The sequence below is a fragment of the Chanodichthys erythropterus genome, chromosome 23, assembly GCF_024489055.1.
Source record: "Chanodichthys erythropterus isolate Z2021 chromosome 23, ASM2448905v1, whole genome shotgun sequence".
NCBI classification, from domain to species: domain Eukaryota; kingdom Metazoa; phylum Chordata; class Actinopteri; order Cypriniformes; family Xenocyprididae; genus Chanodichthys; species Chanodichthys erythropterus.
The window spans coordinates 1,252,996-1,275,322 of record NC_090243.1 but is presented as its reverse complement, the minus strand read 5'-3'; the positions used below and the strand labels follow the sequence as shown (position 1 = coordinate 1,275,322).

Here is a 22,327-nt window from a genome sequence, read left to right as displayed (position 1 = left end):
TGTTATGTTATCTATGTTCTATTGTGAATAAAAATATTGGCTCATATGATTTGAAGGTCTTTGTTTTCATTATATTCAAATTTAAAAAACGTCCCAACATTTCCGGGATTCGGGTTGTAAAAATAAAAGTCTTTTAATGCATATGATCAAATATCATACATACTTCAGACTACACAAAAGGCAAGAAAAAAGCTCTTACCTAAGGCCTAATCTGAAGTTTCTAGATGTTCTCCACTAACACAAAGTGATGTTCTGAGCCTCAGTAGATGTCTCAAAGACTCAAGAGGCTGTTCTTAACCCACAATTCCCATTCTCATTCTCTCCATTACTTTATTGAGGCAATACAGTACACAGCAGCATGCTAGAGCAATTACATTACATAAGAGTCAGTCCAGCAGCCATAAACGAGTTTATGGTTGAGGTACGGTATGATCTCAGTCTGGCCACATCGACCCAAGACCCAACTACTTTTTAATCCTGATCTCAATTACAAGTCTTAAATATACATACAGTATAAACAAAACCAAACAGAGGTGCCTTTGGAATGATTCTTGTTTTGCTGTTGCTAGTATTGCGAAATTGCTTAAGTAAGTAATACTGCATCTTAAAAGAAAGCAATGGAAAGAAAAAAGCAATGGTTGGGTTATGTAGCTGTAAATCCATGCATCAACAACAGTTGATGAACAAGTGAGCATTCAGGTTAAGTCTGCTCTAGAGGATTAAACAATACTGGGGTTTTTCTGCTTTATTTTTATTGGCTCATTTGGAAATTGCAGCAATCATTCCCTTCTGAAGGTAGACAGAGGGTAGCTTTGTCAATAAACGTATTTATTCCCATATGGCCTTGAGAAACCAAGAGATTTCAAGATGTAAAAGCTTTACATAGACAAGCCTGTACAGTCACACAGGCTCCTCTCCACAGCAAAGCGAGACAGCGAGAGAGAGAGAGGGAATTTTCAGGCTGGTGACTCAAGCGGCAGCAGTATGTAGAGTAAATTGAGCAGATTTGCCGTCAGTAATGACCTCCATCTGCTTTACTCAGCTTGGCAGGGCAGAGGAGCTGATTAAAAATGGCCATGGAAGCACACTATTCTCCTCCCAGTCAAAACAGAGATAGAGACGAGCGGCTTTTAAGAGCGCATGCTGAGAATGGAGCGTGAGGATGAGGACAGCAGATGAGAGGAAAGGAAGGGTGGGGTGAGGTGAGGGAGTACACGTCACATCTCATCACATCACGAGAAAGCGAGAGAGAAGAAGTGAGATACGTGGGCAATGTTAAAATGATAGATATACACTGAGGAACGACAGAAGTTTGAGATGAATGAGTTTACTTTAAACTGAATAATTAAATAAATAAATACGTAAAAAAAAAAAAGAAAAAAAAAAAAAAAGTTAAAACAGAAAAAATGCCAAGAAATTTCATTAAATAAAGCATATGTTGTAAAAATAAATTAAATTCTTCCAGTTCATAAATTATTCAAAAACAAAACACATTTAGTTTATATTGTTATTTATTTATTTTTTTTTTACGTAAAAGTTTATTACATATACATTAATTATTATTTCTTTAATACAGACCGGTTCATTATCACATGATAGAACTACATGCCAAGTGATCAGTGTAGTTTAGCAAAGCATGTCAGGCATGAGAGCTTGCGCCAAAAGTAGTATTTAGTGTTCTGGAGTGGAAACCGCGGGAAAGCAAGATGACCCAGTTCGGCAAGTTATGTAACGTATGGCAGACACTTGGCGAGGGGCTTCACTCATTGACTACTGGTTCAAAAGCCATTACATGGATTTAAAGGGCAGGGCTTCAAGGGCTTCAGGGCAACTCGGTCTTATTAAGTCGCTAACATTTCTGTGTTTTGATGGGCAAAACAGCTAATGCTAAGGAAGCCATTAGATATCATGATCATTTTTGTCTATCCATATCAGGGAGATGTTTGTAACATTTATGGCATTTAAGTCCATTCGCCAGCTAGTGTGTTACCCCAACAATTGTTGCCCAGTGTTTTGTGCGAGTTTATGAAAAGACCAGCTGTTGTACTTCCCAGGGGCAGCTCAGGTGTTAGTGTGTTTGCACACAATGTGTTAGAGTGCATTTAATTTGCAAGATGTTTGCAGCTCTGAAAACGCTCTAAAAACGGATACTGCCGATGGCTCGTAAGAACATTAAAAGAGAAATTACACATTTTGCAGCCCTACAAACAAGCACATCAAACTATTATTGTTTTAATCACATTTTACGTCGCAATGTATAATTTTTCATAAGAAAAATCAAGTCCATTTTTTCCCTAAATCATGCAGCCCCATCTGTATAAGTTGCTTTCTTCCACAGAACACAAAAAGAGACGTTAGACAAAATGTTTACTTTTTGTAGGCGGGCAAATAAAGACTATTTCAACAGTACATGACATTTTTGCGACTCTGTTCCCATTTGCTTTCATTATATGGAAAAGAGCAGCATGGACATTCTGTTTAACATCTTCTTTTGGGATAAGTTGAAAAATCATTCAGATTTGGAATGACATGAGGGAAAGTAAATGACACCAGAATGTTCGCTCAAAATGTTCACTAAGAAAAATAGTCTAATGTACCTAATCTCTGTGAAAATTCATAGAACTTCTTTAGTTTGCCTACTAGTGGCACCACAGCAGCCCACGCCTGGTCTTGTAATGCCTCGTCATTAGGGTTCTGGATTGCCTGAAAAAACAAACAACATCACAATAACACAACATCTGGCGACTTATAAATAATGTTTCCACAAGTCTAAATGGAACATATTTTATGACAGTATGAGGTTGTGTACGTGGGACGAGGCTTTTAAATGATGTGCTCTTGAGGGTGGCAATTTGAGGATGTAAATGATGTCAAATCCAAATACACAAGAGGTTTTACGTTTTTTTCATTATGTTTTTCCATTAAGATACTGGGCAGAACATCTAGTCAATGCTTCCTCTCTCTACCTCTGTGTGCTTTTCAATTTCCAAATACATGTGGCTCATTAAAATAATTACTGAGTGTGCTGACAGAAAAGGAATGCACCGCATTCTTTTGAGCGAATTAGAAAAAAGAAATAAAAGAAAACATTCACTTTCATTCCACAGAAGACGCCAGTCCTTGGCAACTGTATCTGTAGCAACAGTATCCGTGGCAACAAGAGTATCAATCACACTGACACTCACTCATACCGAGGCATGATTGAGCAGAGCAGAGAATTTCAAATTACACACACAAGAAGAGATGTTTTAAAGCCACCGATATTGTTCTCTCAACTCATTTTCTACAAATTTATGTACATAAGGAGACAATTTTGCATGAACAATTCTATGTATGTGCATTCATAATATGAGTCAAACATAACAGATCTTGTGCGTACCTCTCGTATCTCTTGGCCCGCACCTTTATACGCCTGTAGTTCATCAAGTATTCCCAGTGCATCCTTCAGGACCACATCCACTTCTTCCCAAGTTTCCCGCTCTGCTTCTGTTGGCTGGGCATCTGGAGGCAGAGGGAGAGAGAAAAAGGGCAATAAAAGGTGTAGACTTCAAAGTCTTTAATCAAAAAGTCTTTCAAGGTCACATTTGATCAGTGTCTGACACATTAAGAGCGAACGTACTGTACGTATGCAACTCATGAACAGGAATCCTGCTTTAGGAATCTAAGCTTTATACCTTAGAGAATGAGGCAAGATTACAATTAAGGAAAGAACAAAGAAAACGGATTACTTATTGACACTTTGTACACTAGATTTAACCCTGTTAAGGGTGCTGATACTATGGCCAAATTCCACTATCACTGTGCCCTACTGACTCCGAATAGTACTCTGAACAAAGAAGGGTATTACTGTAGCATTTGGTACATCATACACATTTACTACAGTTTAAAAGTCTGATTCAATTATCTGGCGAAGTTACTGTTCACATTACATGCGTACCCTCGAGTTCAACTGGTATGGTACAAAACGATCACACTAGTTTAGCAAACTAGACTTACTGTGTCAAATGTGTTCGGGCATGGTTCTGATCGCCTAGTGTAAGTACACCCTAACAAACCTTTCATTAAGTGATTTGTTTGCTGCTCACATTTGTTTGGAATGACCCTACAAGTAGCATCTCCTTCCTGCAGCTAACATTGAACTGTGCATATACATAGTCCAAATGTGACATCACTAGATGTTAAAGTGTTGGTTGAGCGATTCATAGGCCATGTAGACATCATTCTGCTGAACATATCCTTTTGTGTTCTATAATAGAAAAAAAAAATGAATTTTGGACTGAATTACTCTTTTAACAGCCATGCTGGGGTCTTAAAAGAGTATTTGAGTCCAACCTCCACAGCTGAGCCAGTTTCATATGCTTAAAAGGCAAAGTGTGGAATTTTAAATGGTGGAAACTTCAGGCCCACATCTAAAGAGAAAACTCAATGAGACATTGGCAGCTGCTAACTACAGCTGGCTTCAAGTGCAATTTAATGTGCGTTCAGATGCCACACATTAAGAGTGCAATGACCTTTCATATTATTAGGTTTTCGTCTTGATAGAATAGGTCCTGTTTCAGTGTTCTGTGTCTTGGAATCTCCTGTCCTCTTTATTAACGTTACATAACCCTTGTTCTTATATGTGTCCGCCTGATGACCCATGAATGCTACTGTGACTAAAAATGGAGACAAACACTGTAGTATGGAAATGTTCTGTGGGCAAGGGCAATAAAAGCCAGGAAACTCTTGTTTTCCACTGTCTTCTTTTCTTTGGTTCATTCACCCTCCTTTGCTTTGAAGGGAGTTTTTGGGTTCAAACAAATAAGATGGTAGCAGATTGTGTGTGGTTCATGATCTAGTCTCCAGGGGAAAGAAGTTTAAGATAATATCAAATCCCAAAGGGGAACTGGCATTTTTTATATGGTGACCGGATGATGACCTTACACATCTTGATGGTGAATGTTGATGACAAAGTGCCCAAACATACCAACAAGGACAGATATTAAAGTAGTGCATATTTTGAGGGAAGCTTTGAGAATGGAGGATTGTTTACAATAAATGAAAGAGTTGATAGAGAGGGGAGAAATATCTCACTTTCAAAATCAAGGAAGAAGTTGGGCTCTTGTTCAAGGTCTGTGCATGTCAAAACTTTTAGAAGGTTCCCCATGACAACGTACCTAAAGGGAAAGAGAAGGAGACAGAGTTAAGTGACAAATTTTGAACAGAAATTCTGGTGGTCAGATTCAGGTGGGGGCACTTAAGTGCTCTACTCTGATTCCATCATGGTGCTTATCTCCCCTGTTATCAGTCAAGAAACCATTGCCCCTCCAACCACGAGTCAACGCTCCTTCCCCTTACCCCACAGCTTCCACTCTCCAGACGCAGTGGTTTTCCTGTGCAGGGAATTGGGTCGACCAGATGTCACTACTGTAACCCCCTCCTTCAGCACACACACAGAGTTACGGGAATCCCTGCGCTTTGGTGGCCAGTGCCAACTGTGCATGTCATGCCTACTGCTCACGTTCAGTTCCCTATTGAGGGGCCCCAGGCATTCAAAGTCAAGATTTAGGAAGTAGACTAGTGTTTTTATATGTAAAATAACAAACAACAAAAAAAACCAAAAAACATTAATTCTCTTGAGATAACTGAGGCAAAACATGAATAACAGTAGACAGGGGTGCAGTACAGAAGCAAGGCCACCACACAGCAAAATTGAGGAAGGAAAAGTGACATTCCCAAGACATTCAATAAAAGGGTAGTTTCATAGATAACAGGATTTTAATTTACTGATTCACTGACTTTATTAACTAATAAAACGTATAAAAAGTACTTTCTTCAATACCAGTTTAATACCAGACACATTTATTCTTAAGCTCAATATATACTTCACATTTTACAGGTCAGGAAGAGTATGTATTCAATGCGCATGAAGTAAATTTCATCATCAGCATAATACGTGTGAAAGCCAGTGTTTGCCATGTCTGTTGTTTTACAAACAAAAAAGAAATGAAAAAGACAGAACCATAACAACAGCATCAAACTTCTGGCAAAGCAACAACAATAGAAACCCATGTTGATGAGCACAGTCATAATTTCTGGAGAGAAATAGCGCAGACATTGGACAAGGATGACATTGGATGCATTTTCTAGTTCTTTCTCGTAGAGCACCTATGTTCACACATGCTATAAACATTACATCTAATTCAAGGTTTTTCCTGCATTTGAAAATATTTTGGTAGCCACCAAAATGAATCTTTGTCCCATTCTTCAGTACTGATACCAGCTGATAGCCAGCATCTTTAAAATGCCTTAAAATGCTTGTGTGAGTGTTTGTGTAAGTGCTCTGTGAAGGGCATTGAAGGTTTCTATTTACAACTTGTTTTGCAGCATTGATCTTTGTAGCCAATCACAGACATATCTGTTGAGGACGCAATTGCCAATCAGATGTTTAAATTAATCAGAATCCGCTCAACAAACACCTCTCAAACATTGTGAATTTTGCACTCAAATCCTTTCTGTATGTCAAATGATCCATGCATTAAAGGTGCCCTCGAATGAAAAATTGAATTTATCTTGGCATAGTCAAATAACAAGAGTTCATGGAAATGACATACAGTGAGTCTCAAACTCCATTGTTTCCTCCTTCTTATATAAATGTCATTTGTTTAAAAGACCTCAGAAGAACAGGCGAATCTCAACAAAACACAGACTGTTGCATAACAGTCGGGGTATACGCCCCCAATATTTGCATATGCCAGCCCATGTTCCCAAAATTATGAAAGGCATTAGACAAGGGCAGACAGTATTAACGTCTGGATCTGTGCACAGCTGAATAGGTAAGCAAGCAACAACAACAGCAAAAAATGGCAGATGGAGCAATAATAACTGACATGATCCATGATATCATGATATTTTTAGTGATTTTTGTAAATTGTCTTTCCAAATGTTTCGTTAGCATGTTGCTAATGTACTGTTAAATGTGGTTAAAGTTACCATCGTTTCTTACTGTATTCACGGAGACAAGAGCCGTCGCTATTTTCATTTTTAAACACTTGCAGTCTGTATAATTCATACACACAACTTCATTCTTTACAAATCTCTCCAACAGTGTAGCATTAGCCGTTAGCCACGGAGCACAGCCTCAAATTCATTCAGAATCAAATGTAAACAATATAACAGTATACAATACTCACATAATCTGACGCATGCATGCCGCGTGCATGACGAACACTTTTTAAAGATCCATTTGAGGGTTATATTAGCTATGTAAACTTTGTTTAGGCACTGTTTAAGGCAAGCGCGAGCTCCGTGGGCGGAGATCACGAGATTTAAAGGGGCCGCACAGCATAAATCGGCTCATATTTAATGATGCCCCAAAATAGGCAGTTAAAAAAAAATTGATAAAAAAAAAAAATCTATGGGGTAATTTGAGCAGAAACTTCACAGACACATTCAGGGGACACCTTAGACTTATATTACATCTTGTAAAAATAGGTTTGATGGCACCTTTAAGCCTTGGAATGTAAAAGCAAAATAATAAAGCTCCCATTTTTTCTGTGTAATGTGTAATGATTTACTTTGTTGTTCACTTTACAAATCAGTCACTCAGTGACTTTTTATATTTAAATTTACAGATTTTTAATAAAATAGTTCTAAGAACATTTATTTTATGATCTGTCCTGATAGTGGTTATTTTTTATTGCTATTTTATAAACAGGATCAAATGAGTTAATTTTACAAACTGTTTCTTTGCATTTATTTTATATTTATTGTCAGTACTGGGCTCACAGTTGGGTTTCTGTGTTGGGTTCTTTGTACTGTGTGTGGATGACCATGTTCATCCAACACCACTGAAGACCATTTCTGACCCAGGAAAAAACCTGAAATACTTTAAAACAGTGTTTCTTAAACTGGGGTACGCGTACCCCTGGGGGTATGTGAGGTGACAAAAGGGGGTACGTGAACAAAATGCGGAGTAGTTAATTTAACTCTACCATACCTTAAAATGATATTAAAATCGAGCATGTATTTCTAACTGGCAAAATGCCGTAAATCCATTACATTTAATCAAATTACCTCATGTTTTGCAGTCTAAAATGACTGTATCCACACAAGCAGCATGCATATGATAGATTGCGTGCAGTCTGCTGCTGCCTTAAATCGTGCTATATTACTGCCGTTTTCGACAATGCACCTTTGTAAAAGTGGGGATTTAGCATTTGCATGAAGAACAAATATAGACACAGATAGTGGATTTATATCAATTTAAGACTCAGTTTCTTCGATACAAAAACATACCTTGTGTGAGTTCTTGTATTTAATGTTGATAACGAGAAAGAATGCAATTGTACCCAAATATCCACATGACTGCAAACGTGCATTATTATACAACAGGTCAAAAAACAAAGCGTACATTTTAAACACAGTACTGTCAGTATTTTTGCAACGAAAAAATATTTCTAACGAAAACCAGAGCAGAACTACAACACATGAATGCGGCTTTGAACGAATCGTGAGAGTCAATGATTCAATGATTCATTCACAGCCACTTGCTTCGTTACTGAATGACAGACTCACTCATAAAAACAGTGGCTGCGTCCAAAAACTGGAAAATGCTGCCTTCTGAGGACACATTTCAAGGTAGGAAGGCATCAAGGCACAACCGAATCCAATGTTAGCTTCACTTCCTGTCTCATGAGATACCTTCCTCAGATCGATTTTTGAAGGAAGCATGAATGTATCCTTAGCTGCCTTTGATATCCCACAATCCTGTGCTTTCCATTCTGTGACAGTTGAGCTCTAAAAATAAAGATGGCGTCCGAAATTTGCGTTTGCTGCTCAGTTTGTGTATAAATGTACGATTTTGGCCAACATATTTCAATTTTGATATAATTTCTATCGAGAAATTACTACTGTAATAATTAAATATTTGTTTAGTTCTCACCAAAGCTCGCGCTATTTTGCTGTTGATCATTAAACTATTACACTGCCTCAGAAGTCTGTCCGAAATCAGTTTCATGAGGTGCCTTCATGCACAAACGCTGCCATACAAGTCATTCTCTTATAAGACAGCGAAGCAGCAAGACAGCTACCTAGGTTTTCGGACGCAGCGAGAGACTTGCTGCCACCTACTGGCAGTTTTAGTTTAATATTTAAAAGTATCACTTTGTTTTAACATCATTGCCTATTTCTCTATTAAACATTTTTTATTTAAAACATTATTTATTTTATAAAGTTATTCATAAACGAAAAAATATGCACTGGAAAATATTGTCCCTTATTGGAAAAGGTGTGACTGCAGTCGAAGTGGAAGAGAGGGGGTACGCAGAAGGATGGGAATCCCTTCAGGGGGTACTCCACGCTAAAAAGTTTGAGAACCACTGCTTTAAAAGACTGTGTTTGGCTGTACATATATACCTAAAGTGTTTGTGTTAAAACTAACTGAAGTATAGTTTGGGCATTATGATGACAGTTACAAGAGCTGAGCGAGCGGCCCAACACAAACTTTTCTGACTCAAAGTTTCAGGATGAACTGTTTGGAACAATGGAATATATTTATATACCACTATGCTTGGTGACACTAGTGACACTTTTTAAGAGTCAGAAAGAAGCTGGAAAAAAACATGTTAAACTATGACTATTTTGAAAAACCTTGACTAAAAATAAGAGTGGACTTCTAATTCTATAGATCTGTACAAAATTGCTCCAACACATTTTTAGAGTTAAAAAACACTTCATAGATTTTTTTTTAGCTTGTTAGAAAATCAACTATACAAGGAAGATTCTGAGAAATCACACATAAGCGGGGGGCGGGGGGTGTCCTCCAACACAGAAAAGTATATATCAGATAAAACACTGAGAACTGTGGTGGTGGCATTTTCCCATCTGCTTACAATGATATTTCTCAGTATAAAAGTTGTTTTTACCAAGAACTCCAGTGGTCCTGGAGGTAAGACTCTTGCTTTAAGTGCGTCAGGTTTAATGTATTTTTTATTTTTATTTATTTTATTTTATTGTTTGGTTTATACATTTACCAAATTCACAATTCAGCCACAGATAATACAACAGAAAAACATTTTTTTTGTTTTTTTATAATTTATTAAGACACAATTAGAATTTTAATATCAGTTACAAGTAAGGAATAATTGACAATGGTCCGTTGAATTATTAGAATAATGCACATCGACGTGGTAAAGCGGCCATGACATGAAGCGGAGTAATTTTTTGTAGGACTCATTTTTTCCGCATCCATTAAAAGCCTCCAATGCTTTTAGAACTAGTAACGGAGGCTTGAGCCATTAATATGCAGACTAATGGGCGTGCATCGGATCCGTGCAGGAAGAAAACTTCTCACACAGCATGAGAGTACCAAATTCTTTCACATGTTCTTGTGCTTGAATGTTTAAATTGGCAAAGATTACAAATGCAAATGATAAACTTTCATGACTATGCTGCATTGGCTGGATAGGGTGACAGTTCCATCAACTGTCCGGAGCGTCTTTCGTGCTGGGCTCGGGCTATCGGGCAGTCCATATTGTTAAACCTTGTAATAATGTAATGTACCTGTAACGTAACATAACATATAACAGCCCTTTTGTGTGGGTACTGCCCATCTTTGTTTTTAACTATAAACACACAAAGCATTAACACAGATGTACACAATGTCATGACTGACTAATCTGTATTTTTTGACAGCCTGTTGTAAAGGTAGCTGCATCATACAAAAAGACTGAACAACACAAAAAGACTGGGTTGTGTTTACTTTCACCTAGTACAAAAGATGAAAGAGAAGAGGAAAGTAGAGAGGGAAAGGGTCAATCTAGGCCATGACAACAGCAGCATATTACCCATGATTCCTGCGCCTCTGGCGGGAAGAAAGAGGAGTATAACACACACATAAACATGCTGGCAGCTAGATGTAGGTCACAGACATGAGTATTTATGTGTGTGCATGGGTGTTATATAATCTAGCTGATGGTAAGACAGGACACTTCTAAAAAAGAGATGCAAATCTAGACAGCATGGGACAAACAGCCACTCCTACACGCCTGTCATTACGATGAATGTTACAGTCAAAGGGGAGAAGTATTAATCACTGAATCACTGAATGTTTTGGAGTGAATGAGTGAATTATATAGTCAAATGTAACTGGTTAGTATGTGGAGTCTTATACAGTACATTTTCTTAACAACATCCAAGATTTTATGTTAAATGTATAAAAAAAAGTGTAAAGCATCCTTTAACTCATCACCATGCATTTTAAAATGTTCACTATTTTAAAAGGTACAAACATTACATGTAGTTTCTCAGTTAATGTGAAATTATAAAGTAAGGCTAAAATTATGATTAACTATATTGATATAAAAAGTAAAGCTGTCAATTTAACATATGTAAGGATGTCAATTCAGTGTGACTAATAAAAATAAATAAATAAATAAATAAAACGTGTTGAGATGCTTAACTTGTTCCCCATAAAAGTTTTGCCTATTTCAGTGATTTTGTCTGTTAAATTCATTTGATTTAATTTAATATAAATTATTATTATTTATATAATAACATTACAATATAACATTATTTCTATTAAATAAATAAATAATATTAATTGATATATGAATTGGTTTAATTAAATGACATGTAATTAATTTAATATTACATTTGGTATTAATTTAATCAGTCATTTTAAATGGATGGATATCCCTAAAAATAATTTAAATTAAATTCTGTGGTGAAATTGCTTGAAATTTCATGTCAACGTCGTGTACGTCTTGGCTGAGAACATGGCAGAGAGACAGAGAAGGTGTATGCAGAGTGACAGGAGACAGGCTGCTGACAGGTGGAAAGTTGAGACATGAAGAGGTAGACAGGTGAACAGGACAACAGAGACACAGAGGGTCTAGAAGCTGAGGCAAACAGACAATGGGTGAGAGATTTGACAAGGAGTGACGCAGGGGTTGAAGTCAGGTGAGTGTCTGAGCTGGGACAATCTGTGAGGGTCTCAAACAGTTACAGGGACTGTACGTGGAAGTTACTGACAGTAAACCAATGATCAAAAGCACTCTAACCCATACTGACAGAAGAAAGACTCACCTGAGCCAGCATACTCTAACTGACTCAGACATTCACACTTTACAAAAGAGACATGGACACATGGGCAGCGACAGGTTAAAGCCACACAGAGGACCATGTGGAGGTCAAGGCTTAGCAAAGCTCAGGATTAGAGTTAAAGGTCAGTGGTGTGTCAATTATCAATCTCACAAAACAACCGCCGAAGCAGTGCAAAGTAACAGATTCTTCCCTTTGCAAGCTTGCAAAGGTTGTGTTAAGTTTTTAGGTGTGCAAAAGTATCTTACAGAGAGCATTCATTTTATGGACAACCAAAAACAACAGAAAAACCAAAAAACAACAAAAATCACCTTACTATATTTTTAATATAATATAATGACTGTATATAATATAATAACTGTATATTATATTATAACTGTATATAATGCTTTTGCGCCAGCTTTACTGTTTGTTCATACTCATCCACTGTTGGAAAGTTACTTAGAATAAATGTGATCTGAATACAAGCCATGCCAATGATGTACTGCTGCCAAGTGCGCTAACCCCAAATCCCACCCAGAGCTCCCTCTAACCATTAGGGGGTCATTTCAAGGACGGCCATCTAAAAAATCCAATATTGCACAAAATTTTCACTGACACAATCATATTTCTTATTGAAAGAAATAAACATACAAAAAAGTAAAACATTTATTTAAAGAAAGCAATCTTTCCTTCAGAGACAAAATACGCAAAGTCAAAAGGTTTCTTCTGCAGTAATGTTATCATTGACCCAAAGGAATAAACATGATTGAGGTGTATGTATGAAAGGAACTAAAAAGATTTCTTTACAAAAATGAAAATAATCATGAATGGAGAACATTTATCAAGGTCCTAATAACTCCTCATGACAACAACAGGGTATGTGGGCCACACTGAGACAAGAGTGAAGATTATATTAGGCACAATGCATTTGCCTCTCAGCTTCATTCACAGCGGTCCCAAAGGGTGAAGGCGAGCTCCCCATACAAGCTCTTTCCGACAGAGAGAGGCTCTGACCTGGTTGTTTTCTTTTGGAAGCCCCCTACTGGGAGATTGCGTGCTGGAAGAGAGAAGCTAGGATGGGATCTGGAGAAGGAGGGGGCAAAGGGGGGGCTCGTCTAAGCCCGCTGGGCACTTACGATTCACTACTGCATTCTGATTGGCTGCACCCAAGTTCTCCTTCTCCTGCACTCCACTGTATCCATGGAGCTGAAAAAAGCTGGTGCTACCAAAAACACGCTGACAACCAATCAGAAAACGAATGGCGAGGTGGAGGGGAGGATGAGGGCACTGGAACAGTAGTCCGACTTAAGAGCTTGCGTATGAATATATGAATAGCGATGAGGTAATGCACCAAAAATGCACAACTAGCGCAACAGCAAACACGCTGATTAATCACGGAATAACTGACATTTCAGTCTGAGGATACACAATCAATTAACCTAGGTTAAAAATGTATTTTTGAATGAACTGTATTTATACCAGCTCCATTAATTTACAGTAATCTAAATGCACACAGGCAACGTGACCCATAACATATAAGGCATGCTGGAATTCTGCAGGAGCACTGCAGCATGGGAATCCACGTGCTCCGCCATACTACGCTATCGTTGTGGTGGCATAAGAAAAAAAACAACAATCTCTCCCCTCCCTCATTCCCTCCATCACGTGGGCACGGCCGTGGAGTGGCTAACCGGCTGCCTGGGGCATTGAGGGGGAGGGGAGCGAGTGAATTAGTGTGTTTTCATGTGCTTGCTTATTTGAGTGAGTGGATGCAATAATCCAGTTATGTATGTGGTGAAGTATGCGCAGAATTGATCCTAATGGGAGAATATTGCCAGAAGAGAGACACTTAACATAGCAGCCTTGTCTAAAATCAAATTTATAGAGGCTTAGCCAGCAATTTATGCAATTCAGGGCTAAAATACACATTTATTGACAATCACTTTCCTAACGCCAAGTGTGTGCCTGTGATAATGTACGCTCAAGTATGAGTAATGTGTGTGTGCATGTGATGCATCATGCAGTGTCACTCTACAGCAGCATCACTTACATCCTTGTCTGCAGTTTTAACTTGACCTAAATTTCTCGGGGTGTGCCGCCACATCGCATTAGCTGAATATCTGTGCTCTGATTTCACCCCAACCCCTTGAAACCCACCCAATCAAACAGAAAATGGGGGAGCAGATACCCTTCATCCACCCCCAAAAAACTGCATGACCTCCCTGACCCCACCCAGCTGAGGTGATGCGTTAAATAAAATGAAGGAATCAAAAGGGTGATGGATGAGGGGAAGCGTGCGTTTGTTTGTGACTTGTAGCTCCGCCCACTCTGGACACACTGGAGTAAACAGCCGCTTTAATGCCCTCTTCAAGCACAAAATCAAAACAAATCGCTGGATAAGCCAATGAGGTTGTAGTGCTTTTGAAGGATGTATACTATTGGTGCGTCCGGTTTGAATGTTACTGCAACAACAACACTGTCAAATGACAACCGTGACATTTGTATTTTTGATGTAACCTGCACCATAACAAATAGTGACATACAATCAGCGTGATGTTACTGCTGCTCACTTACAATTGTTATCATTTTAAAAATTTGCATAATTCTCAAGTAGGTGGCAGTGTATGGTGATAACCGGAGAGGTTCAGAGTAGGATTTTTGGTTAATCTCTCCTACAATAGGACCACTTAGGCAGCAATGTACCTCTCACGATCAAAGCCAGAAACCATGGCAACCGAAAATCATAAGCCAAAACAGGGCACCTCATCTGAAATGTTGGGAGAAGGAATTTTAAGCCACCCCATTCCAAATGTTCAAAGTCTGTTTAAATCGACAAACATGCATCACTTCCATTTCTGAAGCTGTTGAGATTAACGTAATCTTTCAAAATTCCTTTTTTTTTTGTAAAGGAAAAATGAGTTAAATTTTAAAAAAGAAAACTTGATGCATCCTGTCTCTTCAACGTCACAGCTAGTGTAACATCCATGTTTGCTTCAGAAAACAGCAGAACTTGAGAGAATTCACGTGTGTTGGTGTCCTTCTATTACCGTGAAGGTCTTTAAGATCTGAGAAAGTCATTTGGTGCAAGACAAGCACAGTTAAGTCCCTGCATACAGATTAACACAGGCTGTGGCACTTTCGCAGCCTGAAGATGGAGATCTAGGCTATGAAGTTTGCATGTGTACAAAATACAATGTCTGACCCCCTTTTTGAAGTACTGATATTCTTTTGTCATTGACTGACTCACCGCTAACAAAATCAAAAAATTTTGGACATTATTTGATGTATTACTTGACGTTTACAAAAAGAAAATTTCAAATGCTCGTTTCATTTTCTTTCGGTTCTCCTAATTCAGAGTAAGTGTGGCATCAGAAGAGTTGTTCGTGTATGAGGGGTGGGGCACTGTCAAACTGTGATGGGATTTTGGGGGGTGTGTACCGCATGAGTTGGATTTAAGCTAAGAGGCTTGAGATGGGTTTTTAGGCACAGAGCACCCTCTGCTGAAAGGTGTGTGCAGAGGACCACTCCCTATTCTCTGGGTGTAAATTAAATTAAATTAAATTAAATTAAATTAAATTAAATTAAATTAAATTAAATTAAATTAAATTAAAAATAAAATAAAATAAAGGAACATAATATATATTGCAGGGTATTTTGCATCAAGAATGCTAATACCCAAAATTCTAGGACAGATGTAAATATCATAATGAGGTTTGAAAAAGGTAAAGGAAGGTGAAAAAGTTTAAAATTAACAAATCAGTTTTTTTTAATATTAACCACCAGGAATTGACTGGCCTGATGAATTGGGCACCAAGACTAAGAGCATGTATTAAGAAATAGGAAGCCTGCGCTGTTTCAAAACAGAGACTGAATGATGGCTTCATAAAACTTTAGTAAAAATGGTCAATGGAGAATGATCTTGACATTTACACAGCAGGGCAATGACAGCGTCTGTAAAATGTCTGTGGTATGCATGGGTGGGCGGTAAGTGCAGTGTGTATATGACACACAGTAAATGAAAGGGGAGCTAACCCAATGAATATTTAACTAATCCTTCCTCTCCCTTCAGCTGCATCAACACGTCTCAGAGCAGGAACTGACTGACTCACAAAACACACTGCCATCCTTCTCATACCTAAAAGATGTCTCAGATCTCTAGGCAGTGGCTGCGGCTGCTCTCTCAGCACCACTTCACCTCATGTCATGTCTTAAAAGGGCAATTATTGCCAAAGGTCAATGGAAAAGCAAAAGTGCACTTACAAACACAAGTGTATCCAAATTCAAACTGAAATATGTATATTTAGCTTTGTTGATTGGAAACTTTTCTTTTTTTTACTTTTAGTTACTTTTTACTTTATAGTAGTATTACAATGTTAGTTCACCAAAAAAAGAAGAAAATTCTGTCATCATTTACTTATGCTATTCCAAACTAAGACGTTCGATCATCTTTGAAACACAAATGAAGATATTTTAATGAAAGCTGAGAGATTTCTGTCCCTCCATTGACAGTCCACGCAACTGTCATTGTCGATTCAAAAAGTTCATGAAGAGCTTGTAAAACTAATGGATATTAATTGAGCGGTTTAGTACAAATTTTCTTAAGAGACTCGTACGCTTTATATGATGTAATTTAGAATTGTATTCACGCACAAACATTCATTAATGCACACATCAGATATGGTAAACGGAAGCTCAAGCATGCTTGCTTGACATGCGAAAACCAATGAGATTTGTTCTTTCACATGAAACAAGTACAGTTGAGCTTCTGTTTGTTTGCCTAAATTAAATATGTTCATTATATAAAGTGATTGAGTCTCTTTATTTAAACTAAACCACTCAATTCACATGGATTAGTTTTACGATCTCTTTATGAACTTTTTGAAGCATCAAAGTGGTAGTTGCGTGGACTGTAAATGGAGGAACAGAAAGATTTAAGATTTCATTAAAAATATCTTCATTTGTGTTTCAAAGATGAATGAAAGACTTACGGGTTTGGAATGACATTAGGGTGAGTAATTGATGACAATTTTTTTCATTTTTGGGTGAACTAACCCTTTAAGCCCTACACCCACAGCTTTGGTAAAATGTAGTCAACTACTATAGGCATCATATACGGTTTTGCCTCCACAAAAATAACTTTTATTGTCAATTTCACTTATTTTAGTTTATTTGCCTACCACAGTATGAAGTTTTCTTCAGCTTGTTGTTTCTTTTGCTCATCTGACAGAACTAATGTCTTGTAGAGAGAGAAAGATGGATTGTGATAGTCAAGACATTCTAGGGCCTTTCTAGGGTTGGTCACTATTGCCCCCTCTTCACTGAGTTGGACGTGCCCAGTTAGTGACTGGTAGTGTTAGTACAATAACATTCAGAAATATATCAGAAAAGTGGCTCTTGAACCACTCATTTATTCAGTTCAAATCAGAGTCAATCATCTGATTCAAGTCAATATACAGGATAATTTTCAGGAATGAAGAGTTACCAAAATAACATACGAGTGGTCACAAAAAAAGAAAAGAAAGTATATTACTGTATGTTGTAAAACTAATGAAAGTGTCTAAAACCCAGACACAACACACCTGCATACTACAATAACTTATAACTTTACAAATGGCGCCACCTGCTGCACAAAATAAGTAATTACTTTAACACAATCCAACAGCACCAAGGTATGACATACTATGTGCATTAAACCAAACACTACTGCAATTTTAATTTAGAAATATTATGTTAGAAAGCTCAAAATTAACTGAATCAAACACTGTGTTCCATTTTTACAAAAGACTTTATAAATATGGTAAATAAACTCTGTTGTTTACTACACACTAGTTTCAATATTAGATTTCCCTTGTAGGACAGTAAAAAAAGGCAAAACTATGAACCATGTCCAGAGAACAGATTATTAGTCACTTGGGACTCAAAACATCTTCACCCAGAACACCCTAGATTTGTGGCAGGGCATTCACATTCATACTACAACTATCTGCATATTCTATTCCCACATTTTATGACCAATTAATTTTCATGATTTCCAGTCGTTCATGACTCATCCAGTCAGTCATGAAAACTTGAGTTTTTTAAACATAATGCTGATTTTTTAAAAATATCAAGTATAGCATTAATTTACAGTTGAAGAGATACTTTACAATGAAGCATAACTAGAATCAATAGAATGAATGTTCAGAAGTTTTGGGGTCAATAAGATTTTTTAAAATGTTTTCTCTCAGGCCCAGCACGCATAAAAAAGTACAGTAGAAAATAATATTGTGAAACATTACAATTTAAAATACTGTTGTTTCTACTTTAGTGTCCCATCATCCTTCAGAAATCATTCTAATATGATTTTCTGCTCAAGAAAAAATTCTTATTATTATCAGTGTTGAAGACGGTTAAGCTGTTTCATATTTTTATTTTTAACAAGTTCAGAAGAACAGCATTTATTTGAATTTATTATTATTTTTTTAACATTATTGTCTTTATCATCACTTTTGTTGATGATACTTTACATCCTTGATGGATAAAAGTATTAATTTCTTTCAAAATAATGATCTTTTAAGATTTTATTCCTGGACAGTAGGAAGGCTGATCAAGACATCAGTTTAATTATAACTACAATTAGTATACACATGCGGAAGAGACTATCCAGTTACTCATCTGTCAAAATGCAGATGGACAGACTAACTGTCAAACAGACTGTCTAACTGATACCGCCAGACATCTGAAAATAATCAGGCATTAATCGTACAGTTATTCCAACAACAAATAGCTCAGAGCAATCGTGTAAATCCTATTAAAGTGATGAATCCTCTTGTAGAGGCAGTTTTCAAGATTACCAGACAGTGGCAGCATTGGCTGATATGCAGGGGGAGGGGCTGACACTGTTAAAGATGACCTCAGGCTCCACTGCTAGACACATATAATCCATCCTCGCCTTTCAAAAGAACAAGGCGTTTTCATTGGCTCCCAGCCACAAGACTTGGAATAATCCAAATGCATGTCCTATAACACACAACATCGTGATCTGCTAAAATGAAAATTTGTGTGTGCATTTTAGGAACTAGGTGTCTGCTTACACATAGATGTCAGATGAAAAGGGTGTGTTCTCTACGTCAAAGTTAGCAATTATGTGTGTACCAGCTTGTCAAGGTATCCATGGAAACAAAGGCAAAAATAAACATGGGTGGTTAGGGGCAGGAAATAATAAAAATAAAATAAATTGGGGGAGGAAAAAACGCAAGCTAAAAAAAGTCATAAAGGGTGGAGGCATGTTGTCATCTAAAAAAAGTTGTGGTAGATTTTCTTCCCTATTGTGATGTAACATCCAGGTGAAACAGCTTCTTGAACAAGAAAAAAATGTGGGCCAGACTTATCCATCCATTAGCCCATCGGAATCATTGATTGTTTGCCATTGCTCGTGTCAGTGACCACTGACCAGTTGCTGGAGGGGAGAGGTATTAGTCCTGACCTCACACCAGCGAACACGTCATCAGAGAAAAGAAGAGATGTCGTTTTATGGTGGGGTTATTTTGATTAAAGATTATGAGGGCACATGTATGTACAAAAAAAAAAAAAAAAAACCATCATAAAATAAGGATGTGCATGGATAAACCATTTATAATAAAAGCTGTGATATTACACAAAAAAATAAGAACTTTAAATAATCTATAATTTCAGACAGACAGATAAAATGATAGATAGAACAACAGACAGACAGACGGACAGATAGACAGATACAGAAAGAACAATAGAACAATAGAACAATAGATAGATAGATAGATAGATAGATAGATAGATAGATAGATAGATAGATAGATAGATAGATAGATAGATAGATAGATAGATAGATAGATAGATAGATAGATAGATAGATAGATAGATAGATAGATAGATAGATAGATAGATAGATAGATAGATAGATAGATAGATAGATAGATAGATAGATAGATAGATAGATAGATAGACAGATAGACAGATAGACAGATAGATAGATAGATAGATAGATAGATAGATAGATAGATAGATAGATAGATAGAGAGGTTAAATGACAACGATAGATAAAACAATAGAAAGGTTAAATGATAGAATGATGGAACGTCAGATAGATAGACAGACAGAAAAATAGAATGATAGACAGAACGATAGAATGAAAGATAGAACAGACAGAATGATTGATAGAATGATAGAACAATAGATAGAATGATAGATAGAATGACAGATAGACAGACAGATAGAGCAATATAGAGCAATAGAGCAATATACAGAGAGTGAGAGAATGATAGATAGAACGATAGATAGAACGACAGAACTACAAACAGAACGACAGATAGAATGATAGAACGATAGGTAGAACGATAGAGAGATAGACAGATGGAGAGAGACAGCAACAGAATGATGGATGGATGGATGGATGGATGGATGGATGGATGGATGGATGGATGGATGGATGGATGGATGGATGGATGGATGGATGGATGAGTTAAAGCTGATTGAAAAGGTAAGAATAATGGTTAATTTTCATTAGTTATTTCTTCACAGGTCATTAGATCAAGTTTAACCACTTTAAATCAGACAGATGTGCGGGAGGATTGTTATGATTGTTTCAGTTATTTACAGATCTGAATAAATGGCTTTTATATTTAAATGTGTTAACTGAATTTATCTTAGACTGCAAAGTGACAACCTACAAAGGATTCAATTAATCAAAATAATTTGTGACAATTATTTAATGAATGAAGCACATACATAAATGTATGACAAAGCCTTAAAACAGACAGTTAATCACCAAAGCCCTAAAACAGACAATCAATCATTATAATAGCAATTAATCGTCAGTCAAATTCATAATCGTTATAGCCCTAGCTCTAATGATCTCTTCTTTCATCACATGACAATGCATTTGGAATGTATACCTTCTAAGCATTCTAGCCCACCCAAAAGAAGACTTGCACACATTCAGTACCCTCTCCATGCTCTGAGAGAAACCACAAAACAGCTATTCGCTCGGCTTCGCTCCCCTCCATCATGCATATAAATGGGGCCACCTTCTGTAAACTCTGACACTTTGATTACATAAGCCGCCATCCTAGAGGAACAGGAAGCTTCATTACTCAAGCCTTCTTTATATCCCACAATGCCGTTCACTTCCGCAGTGGCCATGTTACACAATCTGGGCTCACATCTCTGTTGGAAAAAAGTGCAAAGAAAGACGTTTTCTCTCTTTTATTAAAGCTTGAAAAACAATTGTGACAAAACTACGTGCCATGAACTGCTGGGAAAACTGTGCCTCTTTCTTAGATGATGATCAAGTGTAAGTGTATGAACTACACTTAAAGGGGACATCGGATGCAAAATTCACTTTTGCATGGTGTTTGGACATAAAACCACCCTATATTAATAAAAATCCACCCAGTTTTTTTTTTTTAATCCCCACAAATCATAAGCACTGTGTCAGATCAAGCCATTCACAGATTCTTGGCAAAGTGACGTAAATTTGCACAGGCCCCTCTCACGACTCTTGACGGACACTGCCGTTTTAGCATAGATCTGCCCTGACTGAGCTGTAAACAGACAGTCCGCCATTGTTTCGACGCCCACACAGGTGTAGACAAGAATGTCTCCGTTGGATATAAGAATGAACATAGCAGTCGTCCTTTACTCTCGACATCTGAGCCGCTGAAGACACAGTGGATTCATTTTGTTTTTGAAGGGAATGCGCCCCCGGATCTACCTATATGCATTTATGTCTGCGCTAAAAAGTTTACTGGCATAAAGTTGGTTTGACGTTGGACGTTTGATATTTGCAAATGTAGGGACCATCTCTAAAGTTACATCCGACATTGGTATGCACATTTCTAACTTCAATAACATTTGAAGGGAATAATTTAGTCATAAAATCAACTGTAAAGTGTTCATCTAGGTGTCAGCTATCATGCACACCTTTTATTTATTTTTTTAATATTTATTCAAATAAACTGCCAAATCATGTGTAACGTTATTGATTTTTTATGAATCTTTGCAAATCGCCATTCCTAATGTGCTAGTTAGCAAGTTCCATGACGAATGCAGCTAAAGTTAAAGGCCAGTTCACACCGTACAGATAAATGTCAACAAACACATCTGTTAGAGTTTGTTGGATCAGGACGCAGCCTCCGAAATGAAGCTAGTATGATACCCTGTCGGCGTCTGTTGCCGTTGGTCGAAGTTTGTTTTCACCCGACTGAACATGTTCAATCAGTGTTTGTTGCGTCGGGGAATGTCTGAGCAG

General features: G+C 37.3%; 1 protein-coding gene across 4 annotated transcripts in view; it reads right to left on the bottom strand.

Annotated features, from left to right (window-relative positions):
• fam49bb (family with sequence similarity 49 member Bb) overlaps window positions 1–22,327 on the bottom strand; it is a 68,897-nt gene that overhangs the window by 21,915 nt on the left and 24,655 nt on the right. For 3 of the 4 annotated variants that reach the window (XM_067377264.1, XM_067377263.1, XM_067377262.1), the window contains 3 exons: window positions 5,074–5,156; window positions 3,380–3,501; window positions 2,598–2,703 (listed from right to left, as the gene is read on the bottom strand). In XM_067377264.1, coding sequence (XP_067233365.1) covers window positions 2,598–2,703; window positions 3,380–3,501; window positions 5,074–5,146 — 301 coding nt within the window. In that variant the 5' untranslated portion in view covers window positions 5,147–5,156. Of the gene's footprint in view, window positions 1–2,597; window positions 2,704–3,379; window positions 3,502–5,073; window positions 5,157–18,896; window positions 19,130–22,327 lie in introns of those variants that run through there. The other variant, XM_067377261.1, reaches the window with a different exon arrangement.